This window comes from Pongo pygmaeus, chromosome 3, assembly GCF_028885625.2.
Source record: "Pongo pygmaeus isolate AG05252 chromosome 3, NHGRI_mPonPyg2-v2.0_pri, whole genome shotgun sequence".
Lineage (NCBI taxonomy): Eukaryota > Metazoa > Chordata > Mammalia > Primates > Hominidae > Pongo > Pongo pygmaeus.
The window spans coordinates 167,812,935-167,831,148 of record NC_072376.2 but is presented as its reverse complement, the minus strand read 5'-3'; the positions used below and the strand labels follow the sequence as shown (position 1 = coordinate 167,831,148).

At 32.7% G+C, this 18,214-nt stretch overlaps 1 protein-coding gene across 21 annotated transcripts in view; it reads right to left on the bottom strand.

The window, feature by feature from the left end:
- The window catches only part of RBM46 (RNA binding motif protein 46), a 49,796-nt gene that overhangs the window by 8,253 nt on the left and 23,329 nt on the right, over positions 1–18,214 (bottom strand). For 6 of the 21 annotated variants that reach the window (XM_054485321.1, XM_054485324.1, XM_054485322.1 and 3 more), the window contains one exon: positions 67–126. The exons of 9 other annotated variants lie outside the window; for them this stretch is intronic. In XM_054485321.1, coding sequence (XP_054341296.1) covers positions 71–126 — 56 coding nt within the window. In that variant the 3' untranslated portion in view covers positions 67–70. Of the gene's footprint in view, positions 1–66; positions 224–15,846; positions 15,985–16,712; positions 17,341–18,214 lie in introns of those variants that run through there. 6 more of the 21 variants (XM_054485319.1, XM_054485320.1, XM_054485330.1 and 3 more) reach the window with 4 other exon arrangements.

Genomic DNA, 18,214 nt, shown 5'->3' with positions numbered 1-18,214 from the left:
TGGTTTTCTGACAATTAAATATATTACTTAATATTCCTAAGAGACTCTTACCTAATAAACTCTTACCTGTTTATTTTCTCCAAATTCTTCTACACAGGTCCAGGCTGAACAGATTGTGTTCCCTGTCTGTAAGCAGTGAAGACAGAAAATAATTGAGTCTTTAGATTGATGTTATCCCTATCTTGGAAGTGCATGGAATCCTTGGTAACTTTAGTTAAAAAACCTTTTGATCAGTAAATAAAAAAACAAATTTAGAGAAAAAGAAGGGACAAATAGTTATTTCTGGAGTTCTACAAAGATGAACAAAGAGAAGAGTATTTTGATATCTGAATGAAAATTATGAGTAATACATTATCAGAAAAAAATTTATCTCTTTCTAAACAAATTATCATTTATCTTTCTAAATATTACTACCCTGCTAAGATAAAGAAGAGACTTTAAAAATAAATGAGATCACCCAATTTCTGATAAGCAGAAAGCCAAAGAATCTAAGCAAATTTGGGAAATAGAAATGTTGTATAAGGTGTAGTTATTTTACATATGAAACACCATTTCCTTGCTGTCTTAAAAAAGATAGATGGCCAAAATAATACTAAACTTAAATCTTTTTTCCTAACAGCTAAATTTTATCTACTTGAAATCAAATTTAGTCAAATATAGTACAACTGTGGGCATCCATCTATTTTAGTGGTTGTCTCTTCATATGCCTTAAACCTTTCTGTTATGGATGTATATCCAAATCTATGCTAAGAAATTGTGTATAAAAGTATAAACAAATGAAAAATTTCTGATAATCTATAGAAAACTAGGTATAAAAATAATCATCTAAAGATTATAATTCAGTATAAAAATAGTCACAATATCTTCTGTTTTTACATGATGAACTAGGTAACAATAATCAACCCTCTTGGTAAGAACTAGAAAATGTAAGAAATTATTAAAAACAAAAACATTTGCTTGAAATCACTGAGAACCAAGACAGTGACGAATTATGGGGCTGTGATCTCAGAGAAGAAGAAAACCCAAAGGTATGTGCACCTCTTTGGGAGGTGCATTTCCCCTGGAAGGGTTGGCCAATTCCCAAAAGCTCCCTCTTGGGAATTAACAGAAGGTGCCAAGAGACAAATGAAGCTAGGAAGACGAAAACTAGAACTAAAGAGCTACTAACAAGGAATGACTGGAACTGAGTAAAAATGGACCAGAAACAGACAAACTTTAACAGAGACTAAATTTAACTTCAACCCCTGCCTAGATTAAAGCAATCTTGGTTTGTCAGTCCTTTGGCCACCTTTCTGAAGCCAAAATAAATCTTATATGAATAAATATAACATCGTGCTAGCCTTCAAATTATCTCTACAATTTTTCATACACAATATCTGGTATTGAATAAAAAATAACTAGTCATACAAGGAGGTAAAATTAGTATCACCTAAAACCAACAGAAACAGCAGACAACAGTAACAGATCCACAGGGTATTTAGATCATTAAATTTCAGAACTGAGTATTGAAATAACAATGCCTAATACACTCAAGAAAATAAAAGACTAAAATTTTTGGAAGGAAGTAGAAATCATAAAAGAGACTCAAATTTAATTCTAGAACTGAGAAATGAATCTAAATGAATGGTTCTTAGGATAAACCTTTTAAATTTTTTACAGATAAAAAAATTACAAACCAGAAGACAGGTAAGAAAATATACAGACTGACATACAAAAGGATGGACAATACAGAAGAAATATAATCAATACACAGGTTACAGTAAAAAGGTTTAACATATGTGTAGCTGGATTACCATAAAGAAATAAGAGAGAAAATGAACAAATGCAGTAGTTGAAAACACAATAACGTAGAACTTACTAATACATTAATCTAGACTTCAGAAGAGGTGAAAGTACCAAGTAAGATGAAAACTAAGAAGACTATACAAAAGTCAAATCCATAATAGTAAAACTTCTGAAAATCATAGATAAAAAGAAAATAGTAAAAGTAGCTGGGTACAGGGAATGATGGCACAATGTATGTTCAAAGGAGTAACAAGCTGATCAACAACAGATTTCCCAAGAGAAACAATAGAAGCTAAAGGACAGTAGAATCGTAACTGCAAAGGGCTGAAGTAAAATAACTGCTGGCCTAGCAAAAATACCCTTTCAAATGGCAGGCAAACTAAGAATACATTCAGACAAACAAAAATTGAGATAATTTGTCATAAGCATATCCACACAAAAGAAAATATGAATAAGTATTCTTTAGGTAGAATAAATAAACAATTCTAGTGGAAGCTTAGAGATGGAAGAAAGAGAGGGCAAAGGAAATGATAAATGTGTAAATCAGTATCAATGTATATTAAGTCTAAAAACGATTATAACTAGATATTTTTATTATATTGGGTATTGTGGGGTTTTAAATGTATAAGGTTTAAATATATATATAAGTACCAATGACACTACATAAATTGTAAAAGAAATGAAAGAAGTCAAAGTGTACTAAGTTCCTTGTATTGTCTAGGATGTGATAAAATACTAATTAATATTAGACCAGTAAGTTAGGAATGCATGTTGGCATTTATAGAGTAAGGACTAAGAGATTAAAGACTGTATAATTGTATAACTAATACAGCTAAAGAAAAGAAAGTCAAAATAAACACTATGTAAAAAAAAAAAAAAGGCAAGAAATGAAAAAATAGAACAAGCAGAGAAAACAGAATGCAAATGGCAAAATGAGAGACTTAATCCCAAGCATATTGGCAAGGACATTAAATGTATATTTAGAAATTAATACTGAAGGTTCAAGAAGAAATCAAAACATAAAAGAGAAAATATTTTTAAACAAATGATAATAAAAATAAAATATATCAAAATGTATGGAACACAAGGCCAGGCATGGTGGATCACACCTGTAATCCCAGCACTTTGGGAGGCCAAGGCGGGCACATCACCTGAGGTCAGGAGTTCGAGACCAGGCTGGCCAACATGGTGAAACCCCATCTCTACTAAAAATACAAAAATCAGCCGGGTGTGGTGTGCGCACCTGTAATCCCAGCTACTCGGGAGCCTGACGCAGGAGAATTGCTTGAACCCAGGAGGCGGAGGTTGCAGTGAGCCGAGATCACGCCACTGCACTCCAGCCTGGGCGACAGAGTGAGACTCAGTATCAAAAAAAAAAAAAAAAAAAAGAAAAAGAAAAAGAAAAACCAAATGTATGGGATGCAGCTCTAACCATACTTAGGAGAGATATTTGTAACCTTAATAAAAGAGGGGCTAAAAACTCTAAGATGGCCTCTTAAATAATATTCCACATATTCAGAAACAATGTAATAACACCCATCTTATGTAAATTCTTACAGAGAACAGTGAAATTTAAAATATTTCCCAACTATTTTTATGAGGAAAAGAATGAGTCAATCTCACTAATGAACACAGATGTAAAAATCCTAAAGGAAATAACAAATTTTAGCAATATATAAAAAGTATAATGTACCATGACCAAATTGAGTTTACTTTGGAAATAAGATTCATGTAACATTCAAATATCAATCAATGCAACTTATTGCATTAAAATAATAAAAGACAAAAATGATGTAATTAACTAGATGCAAAAAAGTATTTCACAAAATTCATGACCCATTCATGATAAAAACTCATACAAAGCAGGAATAAAAGAGAGTATCTTAAGTGATAAAGGACTTCTATAATAAAAGCTACAACACATATCATATCTTAGTGGAGAAATACTGAAAGTTTATAAGGATGGTTTTTATCATAATTTGTATTCAACGTTAAAAAAGTAGTTCTAGCCAGTGCAGTAAGGCAAGAGAAAAAAAAATGTGTATAAAGGATGGAAAGGAAGAAACAGATCTTTACATTTAGTTGATAAAAGTGTATGCAGAAAAATTACTGCAGAGTCAAACTATTTGACACAAATAAGTAGTTTTACCCAACATATTAAAAAATAAATCATTTTCACATAAAGCAGGAACAATTAGAAACTAAAATTAAGATAAGTTCTTTTTTATGAGGACATTATGAAAAACAAACACTAGGTATAAGTCTGGAGAAAGATGTAGAAGATATTTAAACAGTAAACTACTGAAGGAGCAAATTTTTTAAAAGCCTAGGTAAATGAAAAGAGGTATCATGTTCATGGATCAGAAGACCCAATACTATAAAAATGTTATTGTTCCCAAATTGATCTACAGATTCAATTCCGTTCCAATCAAAATCCCATTAGGATTTTGGTCTTGGGTATAAAGTTACAAACTGATTCTAAAATTCATATGGAAACTCAAGGGCTGAGAAAAGTCAAGATAATTGTGAAGAAGAAAAAATAAGTGAGAAAATATTATTTATAAAATATGAAGTTACAAAATTAAGACAATATGGTATTGGTGCAAAAACAAACAGATCAATGGAATAGAATGTTAATATCCAGAATAAGTCATATATGTATGTGTGTATTAGAAGGCAGTGTATATACACATACTTGATTTACATTAAGGTGGCACTGCAGAGTCATGGGAAAATGGCAAGTCTTCAAAAAATGGTGTTGGTTAAGTGAATATTCATATGAGCGGGGGCGACTCTGAGACTTCGCATTGTCACTAAATTTAGATGATGGGAAGTTTCTAAAAGATAATACAGAAAATATTTCATGACCCTGTGGTGAGTAAAGATTTTCTAAGCAGGATGCAAATGGCACTAGTAAGATTGATCAACTGAATCATATTAAAATTAAGAACTTCTATGTTTCAAAACATACCTGAATAAACAGGTAAGTCACAGAGTAGAACAAGATATTTTAAAAATATATTCAATAAAGGACTTGTATATTAAGTAATAAAATGAAACCAATAAAATGAAGGAGCAAGACTTGAACAAGACAGATACTTCACCAATACAATAGTGTAATGCCCTATAATCCTCCTAAGATGATCAGTATTGTAAGTTATCATCATATAAAAATTACAATCTCAGTAAGAAATATACACTAATCAGAATATCCAAAATGTAAAAGACTGATATCTAAGTGTTGGCAAGAATGTGAAACAACTGGAACTCCCATTTACTGCTAGTAAAGTGTAAATCAGTATACTTACTTTGGAAAACTATTTGGCCCTATTTACTACAGTTAAAAAAACATGACCCACCACTTGCACTCCTATATATTCAACAGGAATGTGTGCAAATGAGCACCAAAAACACTATGTTCAAGAATCTTTAGAGTGTCATTATTCAAACAGCCCCAAACTGATAGTTCTTTATATTTTCATCAACAAAGACAGCAAGTTTTATACAACACTCTGATGAAATACAGGTATCAATGAGAGCAAATGAACAGTACTGCTACCTGAAACAGTATGAATCAATCCACAATGTTAAAAGAAGCCAGACAAGATGATATAAAATGTTATATAAGTTTCAAAAATACATAGAATAAGTCAGAGGAGTGGCCTCCTTTGAGCAGGAAGGAAAGTAATGTCTGGAGAAAATACAAAAGAGTCTTTTGGAGTGTTGATATTTTATGTCTTTACCTTGGTGGTGAGTTATACAGACATAGTCCCTCATGGTAATTTACTGAATTTACACTCATTATTTGTGCACTTTTCTGTTTGTATGTAATGTTATAGCTTAAGGAGTTTAAAAAAAAAAAGAGGGGGGGAGGGGATAAAAACCTTCCAGTGATATACATAAAGGAGAAGTTGATAATGTATAATTATGATAAAATATAAAATCACTTTATAGTTACTACCAAAATAGAGCATATGTGATTCAGACTAATTTTAAACTATAATGATTTTCAGTACAGATGCTACATAGAAATATTATTAAATACAGAGCAATTCTTTTCTTCATAATGGCCTTCACTATCTACCACCTGGAGTTTTTAGAATTAGCTTTGTTAATCTTTGGTTTGAATGAAATCAAATTTAACAGGAAAAATGCTGGGATTTAAATTACCAATGTATAAGAATTAAATTTATGTCAGCATATAGAAGAGATGGTGATAATTCTCACCACAAAAGCAAAAGCTTATCAGCAGAGTCTCAATTTCGTGTCAAATGCAAGGCTGCTACTTACTGGTACTTTCACCCAATTTAATTTACCATCTTATTTGTGTCATTCCTTTTTAAAAAGCAACAACTGTTAATGAATATATTCTGAGAAATTATTTCAAAAGTGATTATTTAGTAGGCAAGACAATAAGAAAGAGACTAGGGGAAAGAAAAGGCATGTCAAAAAGTGGAGAAAAAGAATAGGATAAATTAAACTTCAGAGACCAGAGTCAGGATCTTTACCACCTCTCTGCAAAATGGGAATCATTAAATGTTTTATATTTAGTTTTCTAGAAGTTATGTAGGAATAAGGGCCAAAATAAGGGAAAACTAAGTAAAAATCTAAGTAGGCTCCTAATTTTCATTATTTTCAAGAAAACATAACATTGTAGATAGATGACTTGTTCTACAAAGATGTGATGAAGTTTAAAAAGTCACTGAAAACTGATTACAAAAGCATATTCTCTATCTTTGAAGAAGATTTTACTGGTCTTTAGTTTGACAGAAAATTCCATATAAATTTTAAAGTAAATGATATGAAAGACAAAAATTATTTTTAGACTCTCAGATATGGCATACTATTTCTTCTTTTGAAGACAGAAAATAACTGAGTGCATGGGATTCCGGTGTATTCCAAATAAGGCTGCTATATTAGCACCCCGAATTTTCAAGCTTTTTTCCTGTCTTTAGGAAACTAAACTGAAAGGAACACCACCATCTTCTCAGTCTACACCTGTGTAGAAGAATATTAAAGTATAATGCTAGCAATAAACTAAGATTAGAATAACATACAATAAGCAACTGACATTTCCTATTTGTGAAGCCTTGATCAAACATTATAGATTATGCTAGATATAACTGTGATTATATAATGAATTTTAAAAGAAACTTAAAAATTGCACATAACATAAATCATTATATTCTATACTACATTTGGTTGATATAAACACAAAGGTTTTCTCAGAGGGTTTAAAAATAACAATTACAACCTTAATTTCCTATTCCACTATACAAATTTATATACATATATATAATATACACATATCCAATATAAAATCATCCATATGCCCCTGTCTATATTTCAAGGATTTCTACTATTTTGAAACCTCCAACATTAGCATGTTAAAAATTATATACTGATAATTTTTACTTTGGTGACATATATGCAGATATTTCAGCCCATTAACCACCATTCATAATTTAACCATGCCTGTGTTTATACCTGTCAACTTCCTATCTCATATATTTCTTTCCCAATCCTTTCTTCCTTCTGCTCAAAGCACAGCCGAAATGTATCTTTCCTTGGAATCTTTATCTTTTAACTTTATAGCATGTAGATTGCTTTAAATTATTTGGAAAGCACCATATGCTGAGTACTAAAGGAGCCAGTACTTACCCATATAATGCAGGGAATAACAACAAATCATACATGTACAAAGTCCACTGGCTTTATATACACTGATGGATGAAAAATTTTGAGTAAACAAAAAATATAAAAATTATTGAGTAATATCATAAAGAAAAAGTCATTTTGGGTTACTATGTCGAATAAAAGCTTAATATAAAAGTATACGAGGATAAGCAGAATACTCTAAGCACAGTGCACAGCAATAGGAAAGGCCTAGACCTACCAATAAGCATGGCAAATTCAGATGATCACAGCAGGAAATGTATGGCTATGGTTAGGTTAAGTGGGGCCAAACAGTAGAGCATTCTGAACAGGAGAATGTGAAGTTCAGAGTATTTGATTATACTACAATAGCAAGCCATGATAGGTTCCTGACTAAGGAAGTAACAATGAAAAAGCATAAACCTATTTGGACTGATAAATTATATGGCTAAACTATGTATTGGGATGTTTTGAATATAATCAGAGTAAAATGAGTACCAAGTAACAGGGGACCAGGAAATAGATATAAACAAACTTTGCCTGTTTGATGTTCTGTCTAGAATCTGGATGGGGGAAAGACATGTATCATCTGCCACCTTGACACATGTCATTCCTTGGCTGGCAATGCTGATCCTAGGGTAAATTTAAAAATCATGAAGCTACCTTGTAAACAAGATACATTTACAAGATTTTTCTAACTCAGAATAACACAGAATTCAACCAGATGTCTCAGGTCAACATTACAATGGAGTGGGGTCTGGTACATGGGCCTGTAGGTTTCCTAAAGCCAAAATAGCCTCTGGAAAAAAGGTAAGGCAGGACCAAAAGCCCATCTCATTGTATTTTAACTTACAGAAACATAATTTGCCAATAATATTTCACAAGTCCACTGTCTGTTACCAAATGTTTAATATTAGACAAAAACCAGTTTTTCATTGGAATCATGTGAATTTACAAAGGATGGCAGTTAAGAGCACAGCCTCTTATGCTAACTAGGATCTTGGGCAAATTATTTAACATACTGAAGCCTGTTTAAAAAAAAAAAAAAGTAAGTAAAGGAGTGTCAACATTAAAATCCTATCTACAACAAGCCAGGCGTGTTCGCTCATGCCTGTAATCCTAGCACTTTGGGAGGAAGAGGCAGGCGGATCACTTGAGGTCAGGAATTCATGACCAGCCTGGCCAACACAGGGAAACCCCCTCTCTACTAAAAATATGAAAACTAGCCAGGCATCGTGGTACATGCCTGTAATCCCAGCTACTTGGGAGGCTGAGGCAGGAGAATCGCTCAAACCCAGGAGGCGGAGGTTGCAATGAGCCAAGATCGCACCACTGCACTCCAGCCTGGGTGACACAGCGAAACTCTGTCTCACACGCGCACACACACACACACACACACACCCTATCTACCACAAAGAACTGTGAGACTAATACATCATGTAAAAGCATTTAGCACAAAATCTAACATGTAGTAAGTGTTCAAAGAATCTTAACTATTATTATTTCTAATATTTATATTACATATGATTGGAAACTGGTATCTTGGATTTGTTTTCTGAATAATTATGCTTCACTATTTATATGGTACTTAATATATATAAAAGGGAATGTTCTGGGCCCTTTACAATTTTAACTCATTTAATACATGCAATTACCCTATGAGATACTGTTATTATCATTCCTATTTTACAAATGATGAAACTGAAGGACAGAGAAGTTAAGTAACTTTTCCAAGTAAGTAATGAAGCTAGAATGTGGACCCAGGAAATCTGGCTCCAAATGCCATACTCTTTTTTCCTATGTTGCCTATATGCTATGCCATAGTACTTACTTTCTTTTTCCTGAAATTCTTTCTAAAGTGCAATGTACCATTTCCTGACCCCAATACCAGTTTAGGTCAGGTCATCCAATTGTATGTTCTCATAACACCCCGTACTACTTCAGAGCATTTATCAGAACTCTAACTGAATATTGGTCTCAATAGAATGTAAGGTCTATGAAAGCAGCAACTGTGTCTAATTCACTACAGTGATCCTCATAACTTTACACAAAACAGCCTTAGGTAAGTATTTGTTGAAGGAACACATTTTAACAAGATTTAACAATCAGCCGTCTGCCAGTTAATAAACTAAACATGAGAAAAGAAGCCTAAAGGAATGAATAATAAGCAAAAGGGATATTCTTATGAGAATAAAAATTCCCAAATCAAACTTTCTTAATCAGTTTGCAAAAAGTAAATTTCTCAGAGGGCTTGAAAATGGCACGGCCATTATATTCCAAGTGGTATTAGGGAAAATAATTCTGAGTTACAATAGTCTAGTAAAGACTCTTTCCTTCCCCCATATATTTCATAGATTTAAAATAAATGTTAAAAAAATTATTTTTGTTTGTTGTTTTGTACTGAGAGAATTTTTAGCAGCCGAAAGGCTTAGATAGTTCTGACTTATATTAAGCCATAATCTACCTCCTTAAAACTTTGCTCTTTTAGACTTAATTCCACTTCCTAGAGCTCCAAAGATAAGGACTAAAGTCTTTTTTCCATGTGCGAGCACTTCAAACATTTGAAAACTGCGATCACATTTCCTCTGTATTAGTATTTACACACTAAACAGCTCCAAATATTTCAGTTGTTCACTGTCCTATTACATATTACGGAGTTTCCAAGCTCACCCTAGTGGTCAAGGTTGAATTAAATTGTGGTGCCCATAAGCAACCAAAACATTCCAAATATAGTCTGAGTAGAATAAAATTATTTGGTCTTGATACTATGTAACTTTCCTATTTTACCTTGAGTTATACTGAGAATCTCTAGAGTAGAAAGACTCTTATTCCAATTTTGACAAAATAACACAAGTTTTCACCCTTGGCTGGCTTTCATTTTTCCCAGTTTAATAATGAAATATAGAAACAAAGAAATATATACAATATAGATGTGTATGCCTTACATAATTAAAAAAATGAAAACATGTACTCACCACCCAGGTTTAGAAACAGGAAATTACCAATACCTCAGAAGTCCCTTTGAATCCTTTCCAATTTCTCCCTCCAAGTAGTAACTTTTAAATGTTAGTAATTCCCTGGCATTTTTATGGTTTTACCTCATAATCATCTATCTCTAAACAACCTATTGTTTGGTTTTGCTTGGCTTTATTTTCCTAATCATAATTTCCAATTGTCTCAATTTCTTCAATTTAAAATCTGAATCCTTTTGTATGTTACATATTTTTAAGGAGCCACTTCAAATCTTTTGTGGAATAAGGCAGGAATGAAAGTGAACAACCTACTCTTACCAGTAAAAACCACGAAGAAAAGACAGAGGGCAGACTAATGTAATACTTAGGTAAGTGCACTGCATCAGTATGAAACAATGTCATTTCTGCAGGATAAGAAATTGAGTGGAGGAGAAACTGAACATCTTTCCAACTTTTCCTAAGCTGAGTTTTGTATTGAATTTGTGTAAATTTCTAGAATCAATATACTATATATTTAAAGAGCACTCTAGGATAAACAAATAAGCTAACTATATTCAGATTATTTCCTTTCCATTTATTCATGCCACGTATCTAAATATTTGGGAGTTGATTATACAAGTTTTTGTCATAGAAAACTCATTATAAATAATTTCAGAATAAAAAACTAAAATTAAAAATCATTACAGAAAAATTCTGATTAAATCTAAAGGCAATGAAATAATTCTCCAATATATCAATTTAAATGAGAGCATCTGACATCATCAAGCTAAGGCCTCAGAGGATTGATGAAAACCCTGTCCATCCTTCTCCCAAGCCACATTAGCTAATGTAGCAACACCCTGCCTGGAGCATAAATCACAATAAAAAAATACATAAATAAGAAAATAAAATGTAAAGATTTTAAAAAGTCAATAAAAATGAGTTTTAGAACACTAGTATATTAGTGAGAAATAGAAGAGTCACACATACATATATGTATTTCAATACAATAACTTAAAAATCTTAAGTCTATCTACTAAGTAAAACAGGGAAAATATTAAGAAATAAAGAGAAAAATCATTACTATCTTATTTGTAAATCCCTCTCCGAAACTAAGTGAGTGCCTTCACGTGAAAGCAATCATATTTTTGTTTACTATTGCCTCTTTCCCTTTAATTCTTAAGTGAAAAGAAATAATCTTTCAATATTCTGGTATAATCATTATTTCTATACTTCATACACACACCTAAGTTCACACCAAGGAATCCCTTAAGGGATTCTTATTCTCTCAAGGAAACACATGTACACACATATATACAGGTGAAATGCCTTTAAATTAACAAGCATTTCACTGCTTGAATTATTTATAGTGCAGAATAGAATCTTAACCTGTTTTCCAAAGATTGATAATGGCTCACCTGTAACCTTATAAATTCTGTGCCCCAAATTATCCAATACTTTCATAAATTTGTAACTACAGATTTGGTCACCCTTGGACCAAAAATTAACTGGGCAGCAGCAGGAAAAAAAAAGCCGTCCACATATATGGCACATATGCTGCAAATTTTGTGGATATTCATTTACCCCATAATCTGGCCAGTAAACAAGCAGACTGGAACTATGTATTGATGAAACAAAGTTAACAAGAAAAAAAATTAAGTAAATGGGCTTCCGTCTTACAAAAATCCACATACAAAACCGGATTAAAGAAAAGTACAAAGAAAAAAAGTAACTCTAATAAAAACATCCTTAGACCACATAATGGAAGGACAATCAAATTGCACAAAAGAAAAAGTAAAGCATAGGTCAACAAAGATTTATCTACTCTATAAAAAGGTGGAGTTTTATATCATGGTTCACATTTTTATTTAAATAAGTGCCAATCCCTTGAATTTGTGCACAGAAATCAAGGTATACTGTTTAAACACACAAGAATAGTAACAAAGTACACAAACCAAATTATCAGGCAATACAACTTTAAGAGATTGATGTTTTCTGATGATTGTACTCCTATATACTTTTTAATCCAAAGTTTATAAACAGAATTATAGTAGAGCACTATTAGTGTAGTATAAAGATTATATTTACTGAATCAAAGCAACGTATAGGCAAACTAAATTTAGTTACCCAAATTATTTTCTTAAAATATGAACTATTGTGTACATAAAATTTCATATGCAGGACATTCTTATAGCTCAAATGTTACTTGCTATATGTGAGACAAATAACGACCCGCATGTCATTAATACATTTCTGACCAAATACTATCACTTTAAGGAGCATGAAAATCCAAGGAGTTATTAATTTTCTGGTGATTTAAAGTTTCTAATTATTTGGGGGATACTAAGGTTTTTAATTATTGTCCTTCTATTTTGAAGCTTCACAGGAAAGTGAACCATTCTTGGAGGTAATGTACTACCAGGTCTTGGAAAGAGGATGAAATGCTCTGGGATTGATGATATATCAGATATTAACTAGTAAGGGCAGATACTATGTTTGATTTTACCTAAAAGGCCTGGAAGAAACACTGAATTTTAAAGTAGTTAAAAGCACAAAATAAATTCGCCATAGTGAAACCATCATTCCACATCTTCTGTCTCCTTATTCACAAGTCCATTCACTTAATTACACTGCTATAGCATAAAAAATTATTGTCTACTAAATATTAAAGAGGAAGCAGAGATAAGGGCATGATAGGCCGAAGAAGACTAAGTAGAGCATTTCACAGAGATTTTTCTGATTCTAAAAAAAAAAGGTAAGACAAAGAGGAGCTAAAAATCAACGTAACATTAAATTTCCTTTTAAAGCCACATTAAAAATATGTATTTAGGGACATCATGTGGCAAAATTATGAACTGCTACTAACATTTAAGAATGGAACATATATACACAATTGCTAATGGCATCTAATATAAAGGGAGATTTTTAAAACCATTTTTTAAAATATGAATTAAATAAGATTAGACATTAGATTAATACAGCAGTAGCTGCTATTAAAACTAGTTTATTAGAAGGAGTATTTTAGGACTGTATTAACCAAAGACATTAAGAAGTTATAGGGTAAAGAATCAAGCATGATCAAATAGATTTATGAAGTAAATAAAATAATAAGGATCACCTTCACCAGTTAATAAACCTATGGGACAGATACTCCCCACATGGCATGTTTTGATACATATCATTATTTTCCTAGATCCTCTGTTACAAAAAGAAAATTTAGTTTCCAAACTTTTAAGTAGTTGACTTGTTTTATAAAAACCTTGGTTTTGACTATAGTAATTGATTAGCAAATTCAGAGAAGAAAATAACTGAAAAACAATTACTTGTCATCATGCAAATAAAACAGCTGACTGACTGAATCTTTATTTTTTTTGTCCAGCTGGGGGGGGGGGGGCATAAGCTTTGAATTCTATAAAGGAAGGGATATTAAACTGATGGATTATTTTTTGCAAAAGCAGCTCTTGGTTTTAAACTATTTGTACTCAAATATTTATCTCTGGGCAGACACAAAATATTTTAAAGTATTATTTTTGGTTCTACATACGATTTTGACCATATTTTAAATGAAACCATAATCTTTTTAGAAAAAAGATTCCTTAAAACTTACTAAATAAAATCCTGATATTTTACATCTGAGGACATTGAAGTCCAATGACTAAACAATTCATTTGCCATTCTAAGGTCACACAGTTTGTCGATGGCTGAGAAAGGATTCTCAATTCTTATACTTTTATTCTAGTAATCATTCTATTAAGCTGCTTCTCTCACTGTACTAACTCCATAATATATATGGTGCATTAATACAAGTGTTAGTAAGATGAGAATTATAAGTAATGCTAGATGTTCATTTAAATGGTCTTTCAGAAAAAAGTAAATTTCAAGAGTAATACAAATACATTTTCATGAGGACTAAGCCCTCTCAGAGGGTCAAAGACACATAGTTGAGTTAATGGAATTTTGGTCACCACTTGGTCATATGAAAACAAATGTGTAAAATGTCGATCCTGATGCCTATTTCTCATTTAAGTAGGTAAATTTTAAAAGAAATTTTGCAAATTACCTTTGTTCTTTAAAATATGAGTTTGAATAGTATCAACCAAGTTAGAGCTGTAGTTAAAACTGGAAAAAAATAGTCTTCTAAAAAGTATTATTTTTCTTCTATTTATAATTTATAACTCCATTATAATATCATAGAATCATTATTTCATGTTTGGCTTAAGTGCCTCCTAGAATTATTTCTTAAGTTAAAAAAACCTGGAGAAAGTTTCTCTTTATTTCAAAGCAATGGTTTCGAATATTTTTATCTGAAATTATTTTTTATTTTTGCATTTCTGCCCATCAATCTGGAAATAATAATAGCTCATAAGAAAAAAAGCACCAAATATTTTTCAAATTAAAACTTCTCACAGTAGTATACTTTCACAAAAGTGTAACTTTCAACAAATTTACAAGTGATAACGGAAATAAAAGCTTCATTTGAATAAAAGGATAAGCTAACAGCGACTATCATGCTTAGAATATATATCTACTAAATACTATTCAATTACTAGAAAAAAATGCAAGATTCTACTGATGTATGCCATTTCAAAGTCAAATATAAGAAGCAATATACAAGTCCATTACAAAATGAATACTGAAATAAGTAAGTACAAAAGATGTTGTAAGAATGAATATTCACACACAAAATGGTCCACACAAATCGAGACGGATTCATCTAGGAAAAAAATACTTGCTCAGAGGAAAAGCAGATATATCCAACATAGTTGCACTAAAAAAAAAAAATGGAAAGTTTTAAGAAACAGGACTAATGAAATTTTAATTAACTAATGTTTACATCTTTTCAACTCCTTTAATTCTTCCTAAGTCTCACTGAAATCATGAAAGCAAACAATATACAGAACTACTTGCCATTAAACCACCACCATGCTATTTTTCTAAGATGAGTTTGCTCACGTTGTGCTCCTCTCTGACCACAAACTCCGCAAAGAGTTTACAACTGAGGTCAGGGAAGCATACCTTTTTCCTCTTCGACTCCCAAAATAACCTATGCAAAGAATTTGTGTATCTGCCTTCATCACTAGACTGTGACTCCTTAAACAAAAAAACAATGTTTTGTTTATCTTTAGCTCCAGAATGCTTAGGAAAGCACACTTAGCATGTAAGAGGCTTTCAAAAAAGACCTGTTTAAAAAAACAAAACAAAACAAAAAAAAACATAACCTTAATCATTTTTGGCCAGAACAACAGTACACAAATCTGGTGAAATTAAATCAGTGGCACAAGTTAGTCTGTGACAGGTTCTTCATCCCTGTTTTAAAAAGTTTCCGATAGCCATACAAGTAAGAAAAAAATACCACTTGTATCAGTATTACACAAACATAGAAGAGATGCCCTGCTTAAAATTATTTGCTAATAAATTATATAACAAGGTGAATTATCAATACAGATAAGACTACCTTCTTCTTTCCACTAAGTATTCTCCAGGACTTTCTTCTTCAAAACTCTAACTCTCCAGGACGTTCCTTGATCTCCTTGATTTTGTTTATTCCACTTCTACAATGCAAAGAATCCTCCAAAGAAAAGCAGTGGCAATACTGAAAGACCCAGATTCAAAAGAGCTGACTTTTAGGAAGAGCAGTACTATTCGCCTTGATAGTCTGCTTTATCACTAAACAGATAATGAGATTGTGAAGACTGAAAAGACTTATTTAAAAATTAGTGATACTGAATGACCCAAGATATCTCCATATAGCAAATATTTAATATAGACCCTATCTATCCTAACCCTCCAGTCTATATTTGGTTTAGATCATTCTTGCACTGTTATAAAGGAATACCTGAGACTGGGTAATTTATACAGAAAAGAGGTTTAATTGGCTCACAGTTCTCTAAGCTTTACAAGCATGGTGCCAGAATCTGCTAGGCTACTGGGAAGGCCTCAAGGAACTTTTACTCATGGCTGAGGGCCAAGCAGAGGCAGGCACATCCCATGGCAAGAGCAGGAGCAAGAGAGAGAAAGCAAGAAAGTGCTACACACTTTTAAACAACCAGATGTGGTGAGGAATCATTCACCATTGTGAAGACAGCACAAAGGGAATGGTGCTAAACCATTCATGAGAAATCCACCACCATGATCCAATCACCTCCCACCAGACCCCACCTCCAACACTGGGGATTACATTTCAACATGAGATTTGGCAGGGACAAATGTCCAAACTATATCAGGATTCTACCCATTAAACTCACTCACTGACTACCTTACAGATTATAGATCCCTAAAATTAACCCAGTAAATACATAATTTCCTTTTTTTTTTTTTTTTGAGACGTAGTCTCGCTCTGTTGCCCAGGCTGGAGTGCAGTGGCTGATGTCAGCTCACTGCAAGCTCCGCCCCCCAGGTTCACACCATTCTCCTGCCTCAGCCTCCAGAGTAGCTGGGACTACAGGTGCCCGCCACCACGCCCGGTTAATTTTTTTGTATTTTTAGTAGAGACGGGGTTTCACCGTGCTCGCCAGGATGGTCTACATCTCCTGACCTCAAGTGATCCGCCCGCCTTAGCCTCCCAAAGTGCTGGGATTACAGGCGTGAGCCACCGTGCCCAGCCCATAATTTCTTATCCTGCTGGTTAGGTAATGAGTTTCCAGTGAGATAAGAGAGGTCATTCCTTGCCATTATGAAGATGAAGATAGTCTCTAATTTTGAAGTAAGTGAAAAGGATAAGGAAGGTTCTATTTTGGCATTAACCCCAACTTCCAGCTTTTCTTTTATTAAGGGTATTTTGCTTAAAATAGAGCTTGCTTTAGATAGGACCAAAAAAAGCACCTAAATATATTTAAAATTGATTTTAAGGACCTGTAAACCAAGAACTTTTGAGATGCTAGTAAGATCACTAAATGCTCACCAGAAGTAAACGCCATGACTTCTAGTACTCATGTAGGTGCCTGTTTCCCTGAAAAGACATACATTTTTTTTCTCATAACAGCAATGATGGCCATTTAAGCAAATAAAGCCTGATTTTTTTCTTTTATTTTTCAAACTTGGGAAACAGAAGTGGTAACACCAAAACTGTGTGGATATTAAAAGTACACTCTTAAAGAGATCTGAAATATTAATTTAAAAAATGACTGTTTATATCACATATGATAGTAAAAGATCATCAAGGTTAAGATTGGATAGTAATTCTCAAAATAGCATCAAACTGAAAGGGTTAAAATAAGGATACTGAGGCAAATTCTTTAAAAAAATTACTATCCCCAAAGAAAATACCTTAAAAACAGTAGTTAAATGGATTCTCTAGAAAATCTGACTTCTCTAATTCTTTAATAGAGCCAAAAGATGACTTAATAGGTAAGGAACTTCATTTGAAAAACTCTAGGAACTAAGAACAACCTCTCAAGACTTCAAAACAATTCAATCCTTGGACTACGTAAGTATTTACTAGGATGTCAAGAACACACCACTACCACCAATTGATCTCAACTCTGAGCTATTCGATGAAACCCTATTACCTTTAACTAAAAGAAGGTATAACTAGAAAGGCATTAACCTTTTAAAACCCAGAGGCTCCAACATTAACAGAAGGGAAAAAGTGATCCAAAACACTGCTACGTCAACACTCAAATCTACTCTTAACCTGCCATGTGGCAACATGGAACCTCCTCGCTGTCTACAGCTCCTGGCCCTACTTTAACGACTCTGAAGGGCTGACATTTGTTTTCTGATCAAAGTTGCCTAGACCTCTGATCTCTGGCTCTTCTGCTTCCCTGAATTCTCTTTCTCCTTCTCAGCTGCCTAAATACATTTTCCTGCCTCTAACTCAACAA